The 23,371-nt window shown below is 48.5% G+C and overlaps 1 protein-coding gene across 8 annotated transcripts in view; it reads left to right on the forward strand.

Annotated features, from left to right (window-relative positions):
• BEND7 (BEN domain containing 7) overlaps positions 1 to 23,371 on the forward strand; it is a 75,254-nt gene that overhangs the window by 47,814 nt on the left and 4,069 nt on the right. For 2 of the 8 annotated variants that reach the window (XM_036228173.1, XM_036228176.1), the window contains exons 7-8: positions 14,019 to 14,138; positions 21,728 to 21,781. In XM_036228173.1, the coding sequence (XP_036084066.1) occupies positions 14,019 to 14,138; positions 21,728 to 21,781 (174 nt within the window). Of the gene's footprint in view, positions 1 to 14,018; positions 23,314 to 23,371 lie in introns of those variants that run through there. The other 6 variants (XM_036228174.1, XM_036228177.1, XM_016134411.2 and 3 more) reach the window with 5 other exon arrangements.

Genomic DNA, 23,371 nt, shown 5'->3' on the forward strand with positions numbered 1-23,371 from the left:
AGACCAGGCGTCGGATGCCGTTCCGATACTGTATGAGTCACGAGAACGCCAGAGCGTTCACAGTGTATTCGTGGACCTCGCAAACTTAAATCCTCAGCTTGAAATTTCTGTTCACAACACTGGCGTTTCTTGCCCGCCCACTGAGAGTCAGGAGCTGGTGGCGTACAGATAAGTGAGGCGTGGCCCCTGGCCTGAAGGAGTGTGCGATCTATGACATGTAAACAATGAGCCCCAACACAGAAGCAGACTCCCAGGCAGGGTAAAGTGAATGTCGAGTGCCCGTTACTGAACGGAGGGGGAAAGAGGATGGAAATCCTCCTAAGAGAAAGCCTCACAGAGTAGGCGACATCTGAACTAGACCTTGAAAATGAGCAGTGTATCAAATGCAAAGGGAGTGAAAAAGGCTAACCATGGAATAAGTTTAATAAAGTCTATTCTAAGTGATGGACCAAGAGTCCTTACCAACCTGTTTAAGTGTTAAACTTGTAAATGTGAATGCCAATGAAATGGACTCAAATATAGTTCCCGCCAGGGGCTTTCAGCCAGAACGATGCTTCTTAAAGTGGCTTCTTGAAGTTTCCTAGTCCCCATCCCAGACCTAATGAACCTGAACCTTTGAGGTTGGGGCCACAGCGAGTTGAAAGACTGTCTCTGTTCTGTCAAATTGGTCTTCCCTAAGCTCAAAAAAAGGAATTTTATCTTCCTCAAAATAATAGATCCATCTTCTTGCTACATAAGGAGCAAATGGAGATATGGAGAAATTTGTTAAGAAAAAAGTTGTGGCTTTTATTGATCTTTCTTTAGCCTATCATATGATGGACGGGAACCGGTTGTGGGTTAACTTGCAAGAATTCAACTCTAACTCCCAGGTACTGAATTCTTACAAAACCTGCATTGTAACAGCACCGTTACGGTTGGCAAAAGCAGCCTCCTGTCAAAAGAGACATTTCTGTAGCACGGACAGGGCCACTACAGCGTGACTGTGCCTCGCACATTGTGGGCGACCTTCCCGTTGTGACACTGTCGGTGTGTGTATTTATTGTGACAGTTTTCTGGCAGAAGCAGGCACAGTGCCCCGGAGCAGGGACACCTGTGTGATTTGCACGATGGCAGCACATGTGCGAGCCTTGGCCCAGAACACAGCAAGCAGCGTCTCCTTTCCCTTTAAGTCCCTGCATCGTTTGGCCGATCTAAGATGCTCACCGGCATCCTAAGGTAATGCCACACCTCTCCTATTTCCTTTTGCATCATAGGGAAGCAGAATTGTATAATATGTCCAGAATCGGCCAAATTACATTTCTCATAGCTTTCCTCCTAGACCTGTAGCTGGTGCCAGTAATCTGGCAAATGTTTCAATCCCACAAGTTTTGAGTATCTCATACAAGGAATGCATCAGAAGTCTGAGAGACTCAAAAATTGAAATTTGCTTGTATTTCTGCCCTAAAAGTGTGTATGCAAATTATCATGGAACATTTGCAGTCACCGTAGAACTATGGACTAATGGTAAACCCACAAAAAAAGTAAGGATATGCATCAGCTATTACGAAAACCCCTTAAAAATCCATAGGCCATCACTTAGCATTGAGCTGAAAGCCCCATTGATTCTGGCTGCCTTGAAGACATCTTTGTATAAGAGCGAGCATGGCTGCACCTATCCTGTTAGAAGCACCTAGAAGAGAGAGATGAGTCTCTAGGAAAGTCAGGGCATCCCCTGACTGCCCTCCCTGCAGTCAAAGCTGCTGTTCCGGTGACCATTTCCGGGTTCTTTCTCGCCTCTGGCTCTGGCCCACGGCCGACTCCTGGTGCTTCTCAGACCCTTCACCTCCCTTCATCCCGGAGTAAATCCCATCTTGGTTATTTTAAGTACGCCCCTCCCCGCCACCTCTTCGTGACCACGCACACCACTTTGAATCGGCGTGGCCATGCACAACTAGGTGGGGGCCAAACCCCGCTTGGAAATTCAGGCCGAAGTCCAGAGCAGTGGGGACGAGGACATGCAGGGCATTCCAAGTTCATCGCAGGGCTTGAGGCCTGGCCCGGCCTCTGTCTAGAGTCCAGTGTGGTCCAACTTATGCACAAATTGTATCACTTGACTGGTGACACAGGGCTTCTAACATTAACGCCCACTTTATTTTAAATCACAACCACATTATTTTTGACAGAAACGTCCACATTCTCCTCCTCGGCAAGCTCGAAGGCTCGGGATCACCACCGATGCCTTTTTTTCCTTTGCCACTGACCCCACTCACCCCGGCCCCGTCGACCCTCTCTGACCTGCCTCGCTCACGCATTGCCCGTCACCTTCTGTCACACCATCCTGGTCCACCTGTGCATCACCTTGTCCCAGAAGTTCTGCAAAAAACTTCTCTTGAAATATAATCGACGTATTATATTAGCTTTGGGTATGCAGCATAGTGATTTGATATTTGTGTATATTTCGAAGCGATCACCATGACAAGTCTATTTAAACATCCATCACCATAAAACACTCTAAATAGCCTCCCTGTGCCTCAGTTTACCCTTCTCGTCCGTACTGTGTACTAACAGCCAAGTAACACTTGCTGAACAAAATTTCGTGACATTTTCCTACCTAACCCCTCTTTGCCCTTTAAATCAAGTCCCAACTCCAGCCTTCTCCAGACTTCTCGTAACTCGATGTCTCTCACCTGGCAGCTGTGCTTCCCGGGGCTCCTCCCAGGCGAAGCAGCCCAGCCGACATTGTTCCTCAGGCGTGACAGACTCTTCTCGGGCTCTGGGTTACGCCACGTTCCCCAAGGCCCCAGTGCTCTCCTCTCCTCTCTCTCTGGAGACAAATCCGATTCATTCTCTAAACCAAGCCTCGTCGCCTCTACCACGAGGCCGTCCAGCTGCCCGAGCCTTCGCTGCCTTCCCCTTTCGCTCAGTTCTCATAGTGCACGTTACTCTTCATAGTCCAGCAATAAACCTGAACCCTGCGCTCTACTATTCGTGGTTTGTGTGGAGGAGAACTCTATCGTTTGTGTCCCAAACTGGGACACTTGAGAGTGAAAACGACGCTGTTAATCACTGCACTGGGAAAACAAGCATTTTGAACTGTCCCAGGCAAATCAGGATATACGGTCATTCCATTTGCGTTTGGACAGCTTATTCCCAGCAAAACTGTGAGCTCCTATAGGGCAGAGTCCGTGTTCTGTGTTTGATTTGTATATTCTTTGGCATGTCACACAGTGCTACTCACATAACTAACAGTCGATAAACAGAGGAAGGAAGGAAAGGGATGGAAGCAATCAGGCAATTCATCTTCACTGAAAAAGATGGTTTCTTAAAAATCAGAACTCAGCTCGACTAGGTTGGACACCTACAGGGCACGAATAACAAGATAACCACACAGCTTCTCCATGACGCGTCGGAAGAAGGCAGCTGAAATTCAAGAAGGTAGAATACAATATAAGTGTGAAGATCAGAAGAAACAACAGCAATCGGCAGATCGGGTGGCACGCAGCATTCAGGGAGGGTGCAGATCTGGCCATCAGAACACCAAAGGGATCCCAAACGTAAAACCCAAGTTGTATTCAGCGGGGGCTCTGAACGCATTGACCGTTGTTAATTATCCAAGAGCAGCCCACGCAGTGTGCACGATGAAAGGCGATAAACCGCGGCCTCGGCGGCATCGCCCCCGTCCTGCGTCCCGGCGTCCTCCCCTCGATGCCCCCCACGCGAGAGCCCGAGGTCAGCGGCGGCAGGGACGGGGCGAGCGTGCCACCTTGATGACCCGGTCCAGCGGCGGCAGGGACGGGGCGAGCGTGCCACCTTGATGACCCGGTCCCCGGGGGGCGAGACCCCCACCACCGCCGCCGCCGTCCTGACTCACGGGCACGGAGCGGGCCTCGCGGGCGCGCGCTTCGGTGCCGCCCACCCGGCTCTGGGCGGATGAGTCCCGGCCTTCAGGATTTTATTTTATCTCAGTTCCTGATCTGTGAAATAAATGAGTTGTACTAGTTCCAGAATGCCTTCCAAGTAGCATTTCTATAAATCTATGATTTTTGAAACATGTCTCTTTGCCAAAAAAGGGGTAAACAGTAAGACGTCATTACATCGAAGCTTGTTATCGCCCAGATCTTAATATTGAGCAGATATAATTTATTCCCTTGAAATACACCAAACAGACCAACGTTATGTTGGAGCTCAGATAGCCAGAGGAGGGCATCCATCATTTTCCTAATAGCTGTATTATAAATGAGCTCTGCTGTGGGCTTTCTTAAATCGAAATAAATTAAAATTAACCTTGTTTAATCTGAGAGACCACTAAAGGCACTTTCCTTTAGACAGAGATGCCTTAGTAGCAAAAAACGAACAAAGTCAGACAAGGGGTGTTGTTTCCCTCCAGACAAGTCTGGCCTCGAATTTTTGAGGGTCGTGGTGCTTAAACAAGCTTGTTCAAACCTCGAAACCCCACCAGTTCAGGGATAATGACAGGAGCATTGTGGGTGTGGATTTACTCCTGACTGCCATTGAAGATCTTGAGACATTACCTCCTCTCGAAAAAAAATTTTAAAGGTATGGGTTGGCTAAATTTTAAAGTCTCTTCCAGTTCAGAAATTCTACAATTTAGTAATTTCCATCCAAAATCTCAGAAGTAATCCCATAGAATAAAATAAGTATGGCTAGGAATCAATTTTATGGATATCTAAGGTCCTTTTCATTACAACAACCAAGAGTGACAGTCACAAGACTTGGCACTAAGAGACAGAGTACTCAATAGTCCTCGTGGTCAGCTTTTACCTTTTACTCTGCCTGACTGGCTGACTGCCCTGCAGTCTCCTACATACATAATTCAGTGGGATATTCTAATTTCCTCAATAAATACATTATTGTGTGCATTACTGTGTTTCCTTAACTTTAAGTTTAAAGATTTAATTTTAGGGTGCATTAGTTGAACTCTGCAAAATCTTACTGTTAAATCAAATCTGAAATGAATTTCTGGGCTCAGTATATTTCAAGACCTGTGGCTATTTACTGCAGAAATTTTTCCTTCGGTTCTTTCAAGCAAAGTCATAGAGCAGAGAAAGAAAAGAGTCTCAAGTTTGTCCTTTCCCGAACCATACATCTATGCCGCCTATAACGCGCCGGATGAGAGAGCTGGGATCTCTGCCCTTGCTGGGTGTATAATCTAGATGGTCACTAGATGTTGTTATTTAAAAACCACTGGTTAACGAGCTCAGGGTGGCCTTGCCCGAGAAGGTCGCATTTCAGCTGAGACCGGAAGGACGATGGCCTCAGGTCTTCACCCCGCCATGCCCAGCTCTCTTTAAAAGACTGCTTTTGGTGCTTATCCCAGCAGAGGGTATATGTAAGGAGCATCCTTGACATCCGGCCAGTATTGACATTTTCACAGCATCGTCCTAGGAGAAATTTTCTGATTTGTTCAGAGACTGGTTGAAGAATGGCAGTTGTCCCCATCAGCAGTAGTCTTCAGGTCAGAAGTGGAAATAATCGTATTCCTCTTCCTCCTGAGACATTTTCCAAGACATTTTCTCCCCACCTGACCTGTGAGATGTAAGAGATGTTCTGTTTATGTCACACCCTTCTCCTTTATTGTCTTCTTAAGAATCTAAATGTCTCACTCGTCTTTTCTCTCTCCCTCCTGCTCCGGAGTAACCCGGAGTTGATATGACTCTTTCCCGCTTGCGTCATTCTGTTCTGCTGCCGCAGTGTGTGTCCATCGATCACATTGACGAATCTACACACACAGCCTCATACCGCACGTTTTCAACTTTCTGTCTTTGTCTTATCTACACACACAGCCTCATACCGCGCGTCTGCAACTTTGTGTCTTTGTCTCCTCCAGGATTCATCTCGCGTATTCATTTAACTGCTAACCGTTTTATAAGTAAAGCCATTTCTCTCTCCGGTCTCCTGGGAGGAGACAGGTTGCTTCTCCCTTCTCAAAATCACCTCTGGCAGCAGTCACCTTCGCGTTCCCCTCGGCTCACGAGTGGCAGTTTCTCTAGGGGCTGCACCAGGGAGTGGACCTGAGTCGCAGATGTAAGCATCGTCAGCTTCAGTAAGTGTTTCCACATGGCCCTCTAAGGTGACCGATCACATTCATCAATTCACCGGCAATGTTTAAGAAATCCTGTTTTTCCTTGTTCTTGCCAACATCTGGTACGAACAGACTTCACGTGTGGCCAGTCTGGTTGGTCTCCGATGGCCCCTCAGTGCTGGCTTCCCTGATTCTCAGTGAGGTGACCGTCACTTCATATCTGTTACTACTTGGTGAGTTTCCTCCGCGAATTTCCATCCATTTCCAGTTTTCCCATTAGGTGGTTGTGTTCTTATTGACTTACTTGAATTCTTTTTTTTTTCAGTTCTATGTGTTACAAATATTTGCTTTTATTTTTCAACTTGTGAAAACTTTGCGTAGGATCTCTTTTAGCATACCAAAGTTTAGATGATCAGATAAATTATTTTATGCATTGTGCCTATTTTAAGAAATTCACCATACCCTGATGATACGATGACATTTCTCTGAATTTTTTTCCAACAGAATTTTAAAGTTTTATCTTTTCTGTTTAGATCTTTCATCCCCTTGGGATATACTTTTGCCTAGAGCGAGGGAGGGACTCGACTGGTTTTTCCCAGTGGGTAGTCAGTCATTCCAACGCCACCCTTCTTTTTTTTTTCACACAAATCGTAACTTCACTTCTGTCATATGCCGATCTCCCATTTCGCACGTCGACCCTTGGTGTTTTATCTACCTCTGAGCCAAAACCGTTCCCCTTCTCACCTCCAGGCTCTGAGCTAGACACAGAGGCCTCAGTTCTAACCTCCCCAGACAGGCCTGGGCCCTGCTCCTCGCTTCCCTTCCAGGTGGAAACACCTGAGCTTCCCGGCTGTCGTGACGACTCCTCCTAGCACCCACGCCTCAGGGCTGTCTAGTCTGCACGCACTCTTGCCTGGGTCTGGAACATTCTCCACCTGCTTTCTCCTCTCTTTATCTAGCCTCCACTCTTTCTTGGGTTTCAGCTTAGGCGCCACTTTCTCCGACAGCTTTCCCCAACCACCAGCACCAGGAGTGGGTTAGACGCCCCTCTCTGTGTGTCCTGTACCCCGCTCCTTAACAGCAGCGTCCCTCTGTCCTCTCGGCTGCGTTTGCCTGCGTCCTCCCGAGGCCAGGGACCATCTGTTCACTGACACCTACCACAGTCCGGCACATGACAGGTGCTGGGTAGATATGTCTTGAATATATATGCGTGTTCATGGAGAAGTGGGGTTAGATGTGAAGGACCTCTATTGTGTACAGGGTCAGAAAACTCATCCAGTGTCGTCGGTCTTAATAAGAATCAGCACAAACAGGTGACATAAATCATACGCCAAAGGAATCGTGCCTCTAGAGGTCGTCTGCGGGTGTGTGCCCCTTGATGTGCCTGGGAGCTCTGTGCGTGTGGAGGCCGGAGACAGGAAAGCGCAGGGGAGCCTCGTCGCTCCCTCTCGGTGCTGCGAGGTGGGGGGGGCGTCACAGGGTGGTGGTCACCGACAGGTCGCTGCCGGCGGGTAAGATCCAGGCTGTGCTCCGACCCCTTAAACTGTTCTCTTCACGAGACAGTGTCGCTCACTCTCCGTTTGGAAGCCGCCGTCCCGCGAGGCCGCGCGTGGACAGGGTCAGAACGCCCCGCTCCTCCGCCGGCCGCGCCGCCCTCGCCCTCGGTCTCCCCGGCTCCCCGCGGCTCTCCGCGCGTCCGCCGCGCCCTCCGGCAAGGAGCGTGAGGGCGGCTCGTGTCGTGACATTGCGGCCTGGCCCCCTCGCCCTCCCACTGCGTGCTCTCCTGGGCAGGACGTGAGACGGTCTCGCTCATCCTTCTGCGCAGCCCGCGGCTTGGCTTCCTTCAGCTCCGGCGCCCACGCCGGCAACGGGGTCCGGGGCCGGGTGGTGTCCCGTGGGCGTCCTTACGCTTGGCCAGCCCCACACCATCCGGCAACATCCGGCTCAATGCCATGCTCATCGAGCAACCTTCTTTTAAATTCTTCGCCCTGGCGCCTTGATTCCAAAAAGTGGGAGTACCAGGTTACGACATCAGGTGTTTCGGAAGCCGGAAAGATCATCACCCCTGTTACACGAGACTTGTCATCCTGGTTGATTTGTCAGTCTCTTGTAGGTTTCATTGTCGTGAGCTTTCTTCTCAGGCCTGAGTCCCCTGGTGGCCTGATAAAACCCGCACCGCCGGGGGCCAGCCCCCGGGCCCTGCGCCGTTGCCAGCCTGTTCCGGCCCTTTCCTGTCTCTCATGGTGCCTTCCCCGCCGCATCTATTGTTACATCAATCAGTTATTAGAATGGATGTCAGGCATTACAGTTGATAGGTTTCAGCTCTCTCCATGGAATTGGGGGATGAAGCACCATGATACCATCAAAGAAAACAAACTCCATGAGAACCATGTAAAATTCGAGCCAGACTCATCGATCTCAGAGCCGAAAGCACCTGTCGCCATCTTACCCAGGCCCAGCCTCCCTCTCCCTCCCTTGCCACAGGCTACCTGGCCCCTTGACTTAGGGGAAGGGCGATCTCCCAGAGCCCGCCTGGTCCTCTCTCCCCTACCGCCTGCCGTGCTTCTGTTCGATGTAGCTGGAAGTCACACCGGCATTCGCCACGTCCACATGGAAAAGGTCCTTAGCTCTCGATTGGCTCATATTCGGAATTCAGTCCCCTTTCTTCTACACAATCCATGTGCTCATCCATAAGGTTAAGTTAAACATTCAGTCGCTTATGTGGAAAAGAGCGCCTGCTGGCTGTGCCGCCCTGGGCCAGCGGTGTACCCCGCCCGCGCTTCGAGGTGTCATCTGCAGCGTGGGATCACGACACCCGCCCCGTCAGGTCACGGCAAAGATTAAACGGGATAGATATAAGGTGCTTGGCACATGAAAAGTTTCAAATAATAGCTGTAAAGAGGAAAAGAGAAGAGGAGATCGTGGGAGGGGCACTGGCTTTCTCTCAGGCGTGAGGAGGTGGGGTGCCGGCCGCCTCCGTCTCCTCCTCCCCCTGCAGCTGGTCCCAGGGTGCCCTCTCCTTTGCTCCAAGTCGTCCCCAGGACCCCACTGCAGACGCTCTTTCTCGCCCTCGTCCCTGGCCCCTCTCGACCTCCGGGAGCCTGGCAGACCTAACAAGGACCCGGCTTTCTACTCTGCTGGATGGCGACCTTGATTTCCGCTTATCTTTGACCAGAAGTTAAAACCGTCATCAGATCAAAAGTGAAACTCTCACTGGTGGCCAGAGTCTCCACCTCATTCAAAGATTTAAATGAATCCTCGAATTAAAGCTCTGCTGTCTTATCTACTCCTTCAAGCATCCGTGCGATCCAATGACTCCCTTTAAACATCCATGTCCTGCTTTTCCCAGCATCGTGAACCAGAAAAATCCACCTGAAGGGTCCTCCAGAAACTGCCATGTGAGCAGAGAGCTGCTTCGGGAACCCGACCCAACCTCTCTGTCCTCCACAAGTCAAATCCAGACACACCGCACTCCGATTATATAAAATGCCACGTTCCCAGGGAAGGGTCTGCTCAGCCACCACTAGCTTTTTCATTATTTATATACAATAAAAGGGCACAGCCCAGATGAATGCAAGCTTCTGAAAAGAGTCATTATTCATGTACAGATCAAGTTGAACAGTTGTCATTTGCCCAGTGACTTAACATACTCTTTGTGCCTTGGGACCTCAGATTAGATTAAGAGGTGTAGATGCTTTAACTCTTTTATTTAGTTTAATTGTTGGCCTTCATCAACTTGTTCAGACTACTTGGACTTGCTCAAAATGAGCCCTCACGTCGCCTTAATGTATTAAGATAGAAAAGGACGGAAATTTCTTTTTAGGGCCTATTGCATCCTAAGGATGAATGCAAATTGTTCTACTATGATTCTTAATGACCCACTGTTAACATAGTAGGAAGCCCAATGCATTAATGCAATACCTCTGTTCACATCATTACTCCTAATGGAACTGTTACCAGGATAACAGCTTGACCTTTAGCTGTAGATTCGGATAGCAAAAATATATTCTGCTTACTCGATACCTCTATTCACACAGCATATTGATCGTTTTCAGATCAATGCAATGACAATCTTTTGGCCTCGTTCGAAGGCCTCATCTGCACATGTAAGAGAATAAGATTTCGTCTTCGGTAGATAGAGTCTAGTTAAAAGTCTCTCTTAAGTGTGAAGGTAATCCACGAAATAGAGTGTCAATAACAGGCCCAGTGGAAATATTTGTGTAGGTATTTTTCGAGAAAGACTAGTGCTGTGTTTTCCGTGGTCTCAAGACACAGATCCAGGAGTCAGAGACTTCTCTGGCTTCTTTTTATTGAAAAGGAATATGTCTTAACTGAAAGGAGAAAAAAAATAAATAACCAGAAATTGTTGCCTTTTTAGTGAGTAACAGAATATTTAAGCACAAGATTAGATTAGAAAGATCTGATTGGAAGCCCCTCACGGAGTGGGAAAAAATATTCCGGAACCTTCCTTCCCTTTGGTTCTCCTAAACCTGGTTGTTGACACACGCGGCTGGGAGTCATTTTTACGTGGGCATAACCCAAATCTACTTTGTTAATTTGGAACCACTGCTTTCTAGTGGATGCTTATTGGGACACCTGTATTTCACAACCTAGGAAAAGAGGAGTTGCTCTGGAAATTGCTTGTATAAATAATATTACAAGGAGGGGGAAGGTCACCTGCTAAGACAGTCATTTCTGTGGTACACGTTTTCATACAAACTAATGGGGTGCTAAATACAAATACTTTTTTCTGTTCATTCAAACAGGAACTTTGAGAACCTTTTGGCAGTTCTCTGATGAGGAAACATTAGTGTGGGCATCTGAATGGAATGAAACCTTGTTTCCTTAATTATATTCTATTAATTAAGACTTCCTGCTACTTCACTTAGGCCTTTCTCCCCAGTTAGTCTACACTGGTGAACTACATTATTTGCTTCCGTTAGAAGCAAAACTGGACAATGTTTGTCTATTCATCAAATGCCCGAGTCCTTTCTCAGTTCACGGCACTGTTGTCGGTGCTTCGAGGGAGGCAAAATAAGCGGAGACCCCGAGGTGTCTCTACCCTGGTGTGAGAGATTCAAAGGCACGCCCACCCCAGGGGTCCCGTTTCCTCTGCAGGTGTCCCGGGGGAGCCTGCTCACTCGCCCCACCCTGGCGTTGCAGGCGAGGCAGCCTGCTTGGTGTTTTCCCCGATCTTCGATCCTGCTTCCGAACCGTCATGCCTCCTCTGCTCATCTGGCCCTGGGATGGGTCCTTTCCTCTGATGATCTTATCACAGCTACACGTCTTCCTCCAGCGCCCACGTCCACTGCCGTCTTGGGTGGCTCCACTGTCCACCGCGCCGTCCACCCCGCCGCGTTCCAGCCCCTCCCCGACCGCACCATCGCGTCCTCGTCCAGGACCGTCCTGCTGCTGCCGTTCACACCCCAGCCTTCCACTCTCCATCGCTGTCACTCTGTGGCACCTCCTTGCCAAGCCTGTTGACATTTCTGTTCTCTGGTCTCTATAAATGTTTCCAAGTCACCGAGCCATGTTCTGGCTTCCCTTCTTTCCCAGATCTGGGCGTGAAGAAAGTTGTAACTCATCCCAGGTGGCAGCTTCACCAACGTCTTCAAGAGCTTTGTGTCCTTGTCCTTCTGCCAAAACTGTCCAGCAAAATCCCAACCCAAGACCAACCCCACGGCCCGGTGTCTGCACTCCTGAGGAGGGGCTGCCAGGCGCCATGGGGTGAAGAGCCTGCCCCTGCAGACTGTCACCACTGCCACTGCCCCGCCTGGCACCAGCCCCGCCTGGCGCCACAGTCGGCTGCTTGCCCTCTCCCGTTCTCCCCAGAGGCCACTCGGGCTCCCCGCACGCTCCACGGCCCGCACTGCTGAGTGCGGTGAGCACTCAGGACTGACCGCTCCGACCTACAACCACGTCCCAATCGCCCCGTCCTCCTTCCTCCTGACGGACAGGAAGAGTTTCCCCCATTTCTGTCCCGACCTGTCGTCACCTCCCGCTCCTCCGGGTGGTTCCTTCGACTGTCTCCTTCCTCGTGTGGGATCCCGTCTGCTCCCACGGCACTGCCGCTGCCCCGCCCCTCCGCCCTCCTCCCCTTCCAGCCTCTCTTCCTTCCCCCACTGGATCCAGTTGTTTTGGAGTGGCCTCCGAGGTCACCGCCTTTGATGGCCTCCCTTCCTGGGCCTCCTTCTGCACAGACTGTGGGTCCCCCCTCTTCGTCAGCACCACTCTCTGTCCTTCACCAGACCCCTCCCAGGTCCCCTGGCTGTAGCCCACCCTGGGCTCCCTCGGGGACCCTTGGGCGTTAACCTCCCTTTAAACACTGGGGTTCTCTCTGGCTCTGTGCCGGGCTCAGCACTCTCTCTGTTCACTCAGAAAGTTCTCCCCGATCAACGGTTTCTCTCATTTTAACTACGACATTTGTGCCCCTCAAACTGGTAGCCTCGGTCTGGGCCCCTTTTCTGAACTGAACAGGCTTCTGCGGAAATATCCACCAGCCATCTCCACGTGGGTGCTCCACGGACACCCCAAACTCGCTGGTCCCAAACCAAGCCAAATACACCCCATCTTCCCCTCACAGACCTTCCCTTCTACGTGTCCCAGGCCATGTGATTCACCAGAAATGCGCCTTCTACATCCTGCTCTGGTCACCCCACCCTCTCCACTAACACGGCCCCAACCCAGACGGTCGCGGTGACTTCCCCAAAGGACCCTCTGCCCTTCCGGCCGCGCGCCCCCCTCCCTGCCCCACACACTCTTCCCGTGCGCCCGCACTGTTTACGATTTCGCGTTAGTTCCTCAGGATAAATTCTAGGAGTAGGAGTCCCAGTCCAAAGGTGCGGCCGTTTCACGCCAGTCCTTACTTATTACCATCTTATTTCCCGAAAGGCTTTTGCCGGTTTCTGCCAAGGGTAACGTTTGGGTGTGCCAGGTCCCCACAATTTTATCAATATTAAGTATTAACGTGTGAACTTTGTATTTCTAATTGTATAAAGTGTTTTGCATTTTGCAGGCTTAGCTGAACATTTTTCCTAAATTTATTTTTGCTAAATACACTTTGTTATCTATAGAGACTTTCAAAGATGCTCTTTTATTTGAATGAGTTCTTTCTATGGGGGTAGGCATCGAACCTTTTCGGTCACAGCGCAGTTAGCTTTTCTCCTTCTGATGAAATGTTTACTTCTCATTCAGTAGAAGCTGTACAGTTTTGTACAGCTGAACCTGTCAACATTTTCCTTTGTCATTTCTTTTTAAAAGAAGTCTTGAAGCACTAAAATTACCAGTACCATCGTGTGGCAATGTGACTGCAGACTTGGCCTTGACCTTACAGAGAGCAAGTCACAAAAGGCCAGGTTTAAAAGTGCTGGGGAGTGGCGTGTGGAGCAGGACCCAGCCCCTGCGTGCGCCTTCGCGCCCTGCGCTGCCGCCGTAACCGTCCGGCCTCCCTTGCATCCTGCCGTGTGACCCCATTGTTTCTTTTCGTGCTTAACAGGTAACTCTTGCCCAGGACACAGCACAATATGCAAGAGGTTGACTCAAAGTAGACACAACCGCATTCTATTTATGCTGATTGAGTTAGTAGGCATCACCATGAGAACACGATCCTTCTGTACAATGTCACATTAGATTTTGAATTAACAACAAAGACGTGAAACACTTTAACACACATGCTGTGTTTTGTCAGGGGGCCAGTGGACCCGTAGGAAGCATTCTCTTCTCTGCCCATCAGTCTCATACACACGGACATGGAGCAAGCAGAAAAGGCACTTTCGGTAAAAACTGCTAAATATGGATAGTTGGTTTCATTTGGAAGCACAGTAGCCCGGGCCCTGCCAATCTCCACCTTCACCAAAGGAGTGTAATATGGATATCAAAGCTATCTGCTGCAGAATTGATATCTTTTACATTATACTTTTCTTCTTGTGATATAGTCCTGTGTCTGCTTGACCTATTTTATTTGTTAAAGCACTTAATATTTCACGTTTTCTTTCAGTCTTCACAGAAAAGTACTGTACTGCTAACCATGTGGATAAACTTCCTGGCCCAAGAGACTGGGTACAGATTCTACAGGATCAAATTAAACTGGCCAGAAGAAGGTTAAAAAGAGGCTCAGGTATGAACAAGCCGCAAGAAAACAATGGAAGGCATTTATTGAATGGAGCTCTAGGTGCTGCATTGTCTCATCTTTTGAAGGAGACGCTCTGTAAAATGTGCTGTGGTTTGGTATTTTAAAGTCTTAGCCCAGTGAATTTTGAAATTCACCTGAAGATTAAATAGCAAGAGATAGATCAGGCCATTTACTTTTAATAGTACAAAGGAAAAAGGTTGCTAATCTCATCTGCGGGTTTACATGTCCTAGGTCTGAAACTGGGTTTCTCTTTTGCAATTTGTGTCTATTGCCTATTGATTTTTATTTGGATCCATGTGACTTTATAGCCGCTTCAGGTGAAACAGTAACAGTAATCATCCCACCAGAAACGCCACATGAAATACAAAGGGATTTTAAGTCAAATATTTAGTGTGTGTGTGTGTGTGTGTGTGTGTGTGTGTGTGTGTGTGTGTGTGTGTTTTAAACTTTATAAATTTGGGTTTGTTGATTCTGGGATTATCTTCCAGGAAAAGCGAATGCTTGTTGAATTATGACTATTTAGTCATTTAAAGTCCCGCCTCCCCAAAAGGACAGTGGGTTAGTTTACCGGTGGTCTCCTTTGGAGGACAGCTTTCTGCCATCATCTCTAGGAGGCCACAAACCTCTATACACGTTTTTAAGTCCTGATCGAACCTCAGGACGCCTGGCCGGCTAAGAGCCTTCCATGCCTCTGTGGCTGGAGTGTGAGAGTCTGGAGACGCACCTCACGTGCTGAAATGCTGCGGGCTCGGATGTCGCGGGGTCCGCGAGAACAGCGGTACCAATGCGCGAGGCCGTGTCGCAGACAGATGCCTGTACGTGAACTCACGGGGCGCAGCGGTCACTGTGAGCAGGCCTGTGGGGGAGCACAGCTGACGGCCTCGGGGGGAGCCCCTGGCACAGCCTGGCGACGCCCTTGACGTAACAGTGGGACACACGGGCCAGTGTGGAACAACCTACAAGCCCTTTTCCCAAAAAGCAGCCATCCAGACTCTAACACATTCAGCTGCAGGGTCATCTGTGGAGGCTTAAGCTCTACCTGAGCATCCCCTGAACGACTTGAGATAGAGTTATATAAGAAATTTACTCTAGGTCCCAAGGTCACGTTCAAAAAATAAAATACTCAGCTGTAGCTGAAATTTTTTTTTAAATCATTCCTTCATTTTTTTTTTAAATGGTTTGGTTTCTTTTATACTTAATTGATACTGTTTTTACAAAGAGCAACAGACTACTACTATTTTTAATTGAGAAAAAAAAGTACTATCGCCTCAGGTACTAAGTCATAGTGGAATGAGAAAAGCTGGTTTTCACGTCTCACCTCTGCTCGTTACCAGCCCTGGGCCCTGGGCACGCCACCCAGTCTTTCTAACCCTCAGTGCCCCTCTCAGGAAGTGGACGTAGAAATAAAGTCCGCCTCAGAGTTACCGCGAGGCCCCAGGTGTACGTCGTATACCTGGGTCTTTATAAACGAAGCCAGCGCACCGCACGCAGGAGTGCCTGGCAGTGGTGGGGGCTGCTGAAGAGGTCACAGCTCCGTGGACGCCTCGTGTCCTAGGTCAGGGGACCAACCAGCCTGCTGCACCCCGCAGTCTGCTTTACCACTGCTGTCCTGCGGGAATTATTGGTAATGCCCCTTTTCCTCTCAGAGGTTTTCGGGCTTGGATAATAAATATCTGGCCGTCCTCCTCCTAGGTCTCTCAGCTTTCACCACCTTCTTCTTCTCTTTCGTCTACACATCATCGCAGATGAACTCGGCAAGGTATAGGGAAAAAGGACAGGTCTGAATTCCTGGCTCTAATCTGTCACTTAGAAATTCCTGGGGCCTCAGATGCGTCACTCGACCGACCTCTCTGAGCCTCTCTCTGATTCTCCATTTACATAGCTAACAGCTACCTCAGGGGCGTTTTCAGAGTTAAAATTAGACCATGTAAGCACTGCCACCCAGACAGAGCTGATGCGTAATATGCGCGGTGTTGTCCTCCTTCCCATTGCCAACCAAAAAGCAAAACGACTCCTTTAACCCTGCCATGTCTTAAAACCACTAACATCTCCTGATGCTGTCGGGCAGATTTCTTCTGAAACGGTTACGCCCCTGTGGGCCCCCCTGTCCCATTTCACCGTAGACTCTAGTACACTGTGCCCTCTGACCTCATGTCTCCACATGAGCTCCTGCTGTGCTCATGTGCGAAGATCAGATTTTGCCTCCTGTTTCTATTGATGCTTCGACTTGGCCTCCATATTGGACTTCACTCTGTCAGATCTCACCCTCTGGACACTCTCCTCCCTTCGGTTCTGGGACTTCATTCTCATTTCCCCTCCAGATCCTCTCCACTGCCTCCCTCTCTTCCACCTGTCCCCTAAACCCAGCGTTCCTGAGTGTCCACCCTCGGTGCTGTTCTTTCTGAATCCTCTCTCCTGCTTGAACTGTCTCATCATCGATGGCAGCCTCAGACATGGCCATGGCCGAGACCCTAGACTTCATTCTCTGGGCCTCAGCTAATGAAATCTGGCCATGCCCACCCTAACCAAATACTTCTTCTAGCTTCCTGTCACCCCGAAGTAAAACCCCTCTACAGCCCTGCTCCCAGCGTGGCAGGCAAGTTCCTTCAGAGTCAGCCCCTCACCAGCCTCATCTCCTGCCGTAGGCTGGTGCCTCCCCTGGCCGCACCAGCCTCTCCCTGTTCTGAACTGCGCTGGGTTCTCACACACGCACTTTCCATCCGCCTGGAAGTCAACACCCGCTCCCGTCATAGCATCGGGGGGACTTTCTCCTGGGGCCCTCATAGGCAGCCCCAGCACTTACTCTGCCAACAGAATCGTCTAGTCACCCCCCTGTTTGCTCCACTGACCATGAGATCTGCAGACGCAGAGACAGCATCTGAGCCACGTTTTCGCCCCAAGTGTGTGAACAGTGTGCGGCGTAGCGTGGAACCAACGAGTGAACCAAAGAATCGACCAGTGGTAAAGAAGGGACGATAGTCCACGACAAAGACGTCTTATTGCTTAGCTCCTCTAGGCCGTGTGAGATCCTGGAGAATAGTCCATCGGTTCCTTCCCCGAGCTTCAAATACTTATCCCAGAACCCACGGGGCAGCGATGTCCCTGAGCTCTGTCCTTGGGGACAAGGTCCTTAGGGCTCCTGTGTCTACCTGTGGCTGCTCACAGGATGGCCCCAGGGCACCATTGCTTCCGCCTCCTCAAGCCCTCTTTTGACTTCCTTCTCTGCCCCTGCCCCAGCTCCTTCGTCCCCTTCCCAGTCTCCTCTCTTCTCCCTTCGTCTTCCAAAGGCTCAGAGGCAAGTGTCATGGCGCCTGACGTCAGGCAGGGCAGGGTCAACGAGCAACTCCTAGGAAGAGCCACTCTAGCCAGTGGGGCTCTTAGCTCCTTCTTACACCAGAGGTCTCGTGCCTCAGCCTGGAGTCACTTCGCAAAGGTGCCTTTTCATATGTTAGCCCCTTTAGATTTCAGGCTGCTGGACAAGGTTAGGGTGAAGGAACATTTTTTTAACAGTTGAGTGACACGTGTTGCCCTTTGACCATTGGCCAGTCGGTTCACACAGCAGTTAACCCCTTAACCGAGCACCGATGTCAGGCTGCTCAGCCGTGGCTCCTCAGCTTTACACCCAGACTCCAGCGTGACGCCTGAGTGGCCTCTGTGCTAGTCTTCAGTTGGTCTCACGTTGCCTGAATTCTCCCTTGGCAATCTGACCCTTGGGTTACGTGAGAATTTCCATTTGCCTGTTGATTTGCGGGGAGAAACTGTTGACTGCTCCCCGCCTCCCCCGAAAAAAGGATGCTAAATATAGTATTCAGGTTCGACAGAAAGATCTAAAATTTATCATAGTAAAGACACCTAAATTTAATACTCAGCCCAAAGGAAAGGCCAAGGGCCAAAGCAGCCCAAGATCCAGCCACCCCGCCCCCCGGTGGTTCCTCCCTCGCCAGGCCCGGCTGTGCCACCAGCTGCTCCAGCTGCTCGCCTGAAGCGGGCGCGGGGTCCCCTCCCGTTTCACCAGGGGGTGGCGGGAGTACAAGGAAAGTGCGAGAAATGCTGGAGCTCCCTGGGTGCTTGAGGGGAAAGAACAAGCAAACGCAGACGCCCCGGAAGGAGGAAGGAGAGGGCTCTGCGCACAGAGCACATGTCTCTGGCTGAGGAGATGATCGCGAGCGAGCTGGAAAGGTGAAGTCTGAAGGGCGTCCTTTCACGGTAGGAGACAGAAAGCGGGGAGGAGACTGTCGAGTGTCCGCTGAGTGTGCCGGAGGGGCCTCTTCCCAGAGACACAGAAAGAGCCTTCCTAGCACCAGACCACGTGACTGAAATAGGACGCTTGGTTTAAAATTTGTTTCCCCATGCTATACATTTTATACATCAACACACCTTTTTTTCTTTTTTTTCTATTTCAGATGCTGAGACCAGGTATTATGAGTTCTGGTCTCCATTCCCGTCCCTTCTTCCTCACAACAAACACACGTGCACACAGTGGGGGCTTTCCTCTGCATTCCTCTTTCTCCTTCCCACGCACAGTCTGGCCCGTGGACACACGTCTTAACTGCCTCAGCATCCGTAGCAGGAATTCACGCGACGCATGCGCACTCCCACACGCGCGCACCTGTTTCTATGGAATGGGACCTGACCCCTTTCCAGGCGTGGGGGGTGGGTGGGGGAGTAGCCCTCACGCATGCTCAGAACGCCATCTGCCCTGTGCTGCAGTTGTCGTCAGACTTGATTTTGGACATTTTCACCCCCGGGCTTAGATTACCTGCCTAGATGTTTGGGATTGGCGCCTTGGCACTTTTCTGCCTGGCTAGCGGGTTCTGTTAGCATCTGAGAAGTGGAAGGTGCCAACGAGACCAAACCGATCGCGACATACAGATCGGAGCAGACCAGAATGACAGCACGTCAGCAGCGACCTGCCAGATAGTGTCTGTCTCCCCATTTTGTCACGTCCCGTTACACTTCATTCTCCTCGAGCAGCACAAAAGTAGGAGCCTAGCAAACGCAAGCCGGAGCCACTTGTGTTTCCGTGGTCATGCTGACAGGAACTGAGAGAAGTCTGGGAAATCTTGGCTTGCTCTCCTGCTCTTTGTCTCGATTATTTTCATTCAAAAATGATAATGCGAACATTATCTCAGAGATATTCCACAATCTCAACCTTATTTATCATCATACTTGGGTCGATTCCTGAAATTAGGTACAGACTCCACCTGGGCAAGCTAATTAACTCACTGGTTAAGGAAGCCTCTAGAAAAAAGAAGTGCCCCGTGCAGATCTGAAAGGTTGTTATATGAATGCAACTAGAAATGCATTTGGGGCTTTCATCGCTTGTAATAATTTTTTTTTCTCTAACTGGAATGATTCCCTTCCTGGTGTGGATTTTTATCATTTCCATTAGATTATTTCCTCAGCGCTGAAATTGCAATTTTGTGGATGCATTGGGTCTAAAAGTAAAGCTGTCACTGGTATTAAATTTTTATTGGACTTGCTCGATCTTTTCCAAATTTCACAATTTGACTGTCCCTGGGGAAGAACGATTGTGAGCTTGTTGTTACAGAAAGATGTTATGATTGAATTTAAGTAACACAGTCATGTTTTTCATCTATGATGCTGGGCTGGGCCCTGTTCACAAAGCTAACAGATACTAATTTATATGTGTATTTTTGGCTGTATATATATACCGTTCTTACTAAAACAAGTCATTGCACTGGCCTGTTTTTAAAGTGAGGATAACTGAATTAAAAAGGGAAGATCAACTTATACCTAAAACCAATTTTTGTTATAACTAAATAAAAGCAATTATATATGTAAGGTGAAGGCAGTTATGAAGTATAAAATGAACTAAAATGTGAAGATTTAAAAATTAGCTCATAGTAATCATGTGATATGGGTTTGGACTAGTCATAGCAAAGAGATGAGGAGCCCAGGCATTTGCCTGATTCACATCTTTGGTAGGATCACATAGGGGCCATGTGCTACCTCAGGTAAATTTTTTAACCTATTTCTCAGTTTCTCATTTGTTAAAATGAGCATAATAACAGACCGACCTTGCGGGGTTTTCTAAGGATTAGATGCCACAATGCATGTAAGGTACTCAGTAAACGGTAAGCATTCACAAATGGTGATGGCTAGCATTGCTATTATTACTACTGAAGAATTTTTTTAAACCCTAGACAATGAAAGAACTATTGCGTAGTTCATCTTACCTATTTGAATGCACTCAAACCAATTGGAAGAAAATTATGTCTTCTAAATATAAAAATAATATGTTTGTTGTATTTTAAAGATACAGAATAATTTAAAGGACAAAATTTTAAATACCCATAAGCTTTTCGTCCAGGAAGAAACAGTGTTAGCATTTTAGTATGTCCTATATTTCATCTATGAACCTATTTACAAAATTTTATTCTTGCCATTCATCTTATTGATGGACTTGAATGTTTTATTATTAAATATTCATCTACAACATCACTTTTAGTGATTTCTACTCTTCTCCAACCAAAATCGGTCTTGACTCTTCTGTCTCTCCTCAGTGTTTCCTCTCTGTGGTGGACTGAGCAGGTGGGCAGACCGTGGGTCTTTCGCTGATATCAGTGTGTAGCAATCTGAGGACGAGACGGGAGAGGGTGAACCAGAGCGGAAACCTTTGCACCCTGATTGCGTTTAAAGCAACAGCAATAGAAACGAGGACGTAGCATTCCTTTGCACCCCGACAATCGAGCGTTTCAGCGTGGCGCAAATGGCAGCCCTCGCTTGACTGGCCTCGCCCGCACACAGGCAGGAACCTTCCCATGGGGCCACCAGCCCTGGGACATAGGAGCACCACCAAAATGATCTGCATGGCCACAGTGAAATGTTCTGACTTGTCCATAGCAAGCTGGGGAGACCGACAAGCCCCTCAGTTCTCAGGAGACATATAGTACCTTCTCTTACATATTTAGTGCAAGGTTTCCTGTGACAGAAGGATCTACCTTCGGGCAGCTCTTAAGGAAACCGAAACATACCAGAGATGAGCAAAGGTTTGCACTTTTGCACAGAGACATGACAAATCTTTTGAAGAAATGCTTATTCCTTCTGATTTTCTCGATGACTGAATTGATGCCAACTTACATTAACAGCTCTAGAATCTGGATTTCCAGTCATCTCCAGAGAAAGATTCATTCTTGAGATTTCCTAAGCCTGCCGTACAGAAATGGTTCTGGGGATGACCAGCAAAATTCTACCATAGGAATTCACTGACCTCCCTGATCATATTTAAACAATTCACCCCAAATTCTGGCCAGATATTTAAGCCTATATAAATAAATGAAAATGAACTGTAATAATCAGTGATTGATAGAATAAGGTTCATAAGGTAGAAATAATTTTTAATACAGGATTGATTTTGTCATCGTCTTTAAAAATACTTTATTTAAAAAATGGTACTAGAATGTGTAATGTGAACTGACTAGAGCTGAAAAGGGAAAAGAAAGATGAAAACTATTACATATACTGGAGTTTTTAAATTGTACGAATGTATTCGGTAGAGTGGATGTGCTCCCTGAAACTAATGAGATTTGTGTTTTTATGTTTGTAACCAGCAGAGGTAGCTGACGGGGATGAAAGACTGGACGGCATTTCTCTACCACCAACAGGTAAAACACATTTGCATTTTCATCACCCACTGGAAAATACAGCACATGAAAATATTTGCATTGAAAATGTTTTTAACATTAGAGATGCAAATGCTCAAGCAAAAATGCGTGTGTAACAGACCCAGACCCTAGTAATCGAAGGTTCTCAGTGCCCTGCGTGCAGATATTTTTCACACTGAATGTGAAGAGTTACATTTTTCTCACACTCTGTTTTCTATTCTTCAAAACCTCAGAACGGCAAGTCCTAAGAACTTCGTATCACAACATGTTACCTCCCAAAACCTTTGGACATTAAAAAATATTTTACCAGGAAATGATATTTCTTTTTAGAACAGGGGGATCGCCAGTTTTATGATGAAATTCATGTCCATTCTGTCCTCCCTCATCTCCCCCAAAGGGCCTTGAGAGGCAGTCAGCCATCGCTCTTCACAGAATGGGCACCTGGCGAGTACTGTTTAACTGAGTGACTAAGCCAATCTATCTAGCATGGGTGGCGCAATGCTAATGTCATAACCAGACTGGCCGAATGCAACATTTCCCTGGAGCATCTGCTACAATGTTAAGCCATAGACATAATTCTGAACTCAAGTGATACTTCTGACCCTGGCCTCGAGCCTCTGCATCAGTTTATGCCTGAGAGCCTGAGGGACAGGTGTCTCAGCGAGCATGTGGCAAACAATTTATTCCCTCCGTTCGCCCCAGGACTCTTTACTGACTGATCTCAAGAGAATCCCTGAAGATCCCCTGCCCACAAAACCTCAATGCCCCCAAAACTCTCTAAGTGAAAAAGCTCAACTCAGTGTTTTCTCTAGATTCAGGCTGGTAAGTTTTAAATGCAATTCAGCAAATATGAATGGAGTAGCTCTCTGTGTGGGCACTCTACGAGGTCTTGTATTCATCGGCAGCACATACTCTGAGATGGTAACCAAAGCAGAATTCACAGGTGTGGGACAGACATACGTTACTGAACTTCAGAGCAATGAGAAAGCTCACCTGTGTAAATGACACAGTGCTTTCTGTCACCGAGTAACTAGGCAACAGACCGACGGATAAATAAATGAAATGAGTCGCACAGTGCAAAACGGGCCTGCTCATATCAGGTTCTTACTGTATATAGTCATCATGTAAAAGGGATTTCTCTTCTCGTTTGGCTGTGTTTCCACATTTATGAATCAAGAGAATCGAAATGCATGATCTCTATTGTTCCTTCCCATCCTGTCCTTCTGCAAATAGCAGACAACTCACATTAGCCGTGTTCTCATCACCCCAGCCCGCTCCCAGCAGCAGCGTGAAACACGACAAACAGTAACGAACGGGTGCCCTTCGGGGGGCCCCCCGTGCTGCTCTGCCTGTGCTGCCTCCCCCAGCCCGGCACCCCGGGCATCTGCACCACCCGTTCTCACTGTCATCCGACACGGTGGGCTTCTTAAAGTTGTTATTACTTGAAAACAGTCTCCCTTTGCATTTTCCCATCTGAAGATGGAGGCAAAGAGAGGCTTCGGAAGAGAAAAATGCATACGGGGAGGGTAGGGTGGGGGCAGAACAACCTCCTGGAACTGAAAAGAATTCTGAGGAATCGAAGAAAGAAGG

This window comes from Rousettus aegyptiacus, unplaced genomic scaffold (genome assembly GCF_014176215.1).
Source record: "Rousettus aegyptiacus isolate mRouAeg1 unplaced genomic scaffold, mRouAeg1.p scaffold_m13_p_10, whole genome shotgun sequence".
Lineage (NCBI taxonomy): Eukaryota > Metazoa > Chordata > Mammalia > Chiroptera > Pteropodidae > Rousettus > Rousettus aegyptiacus.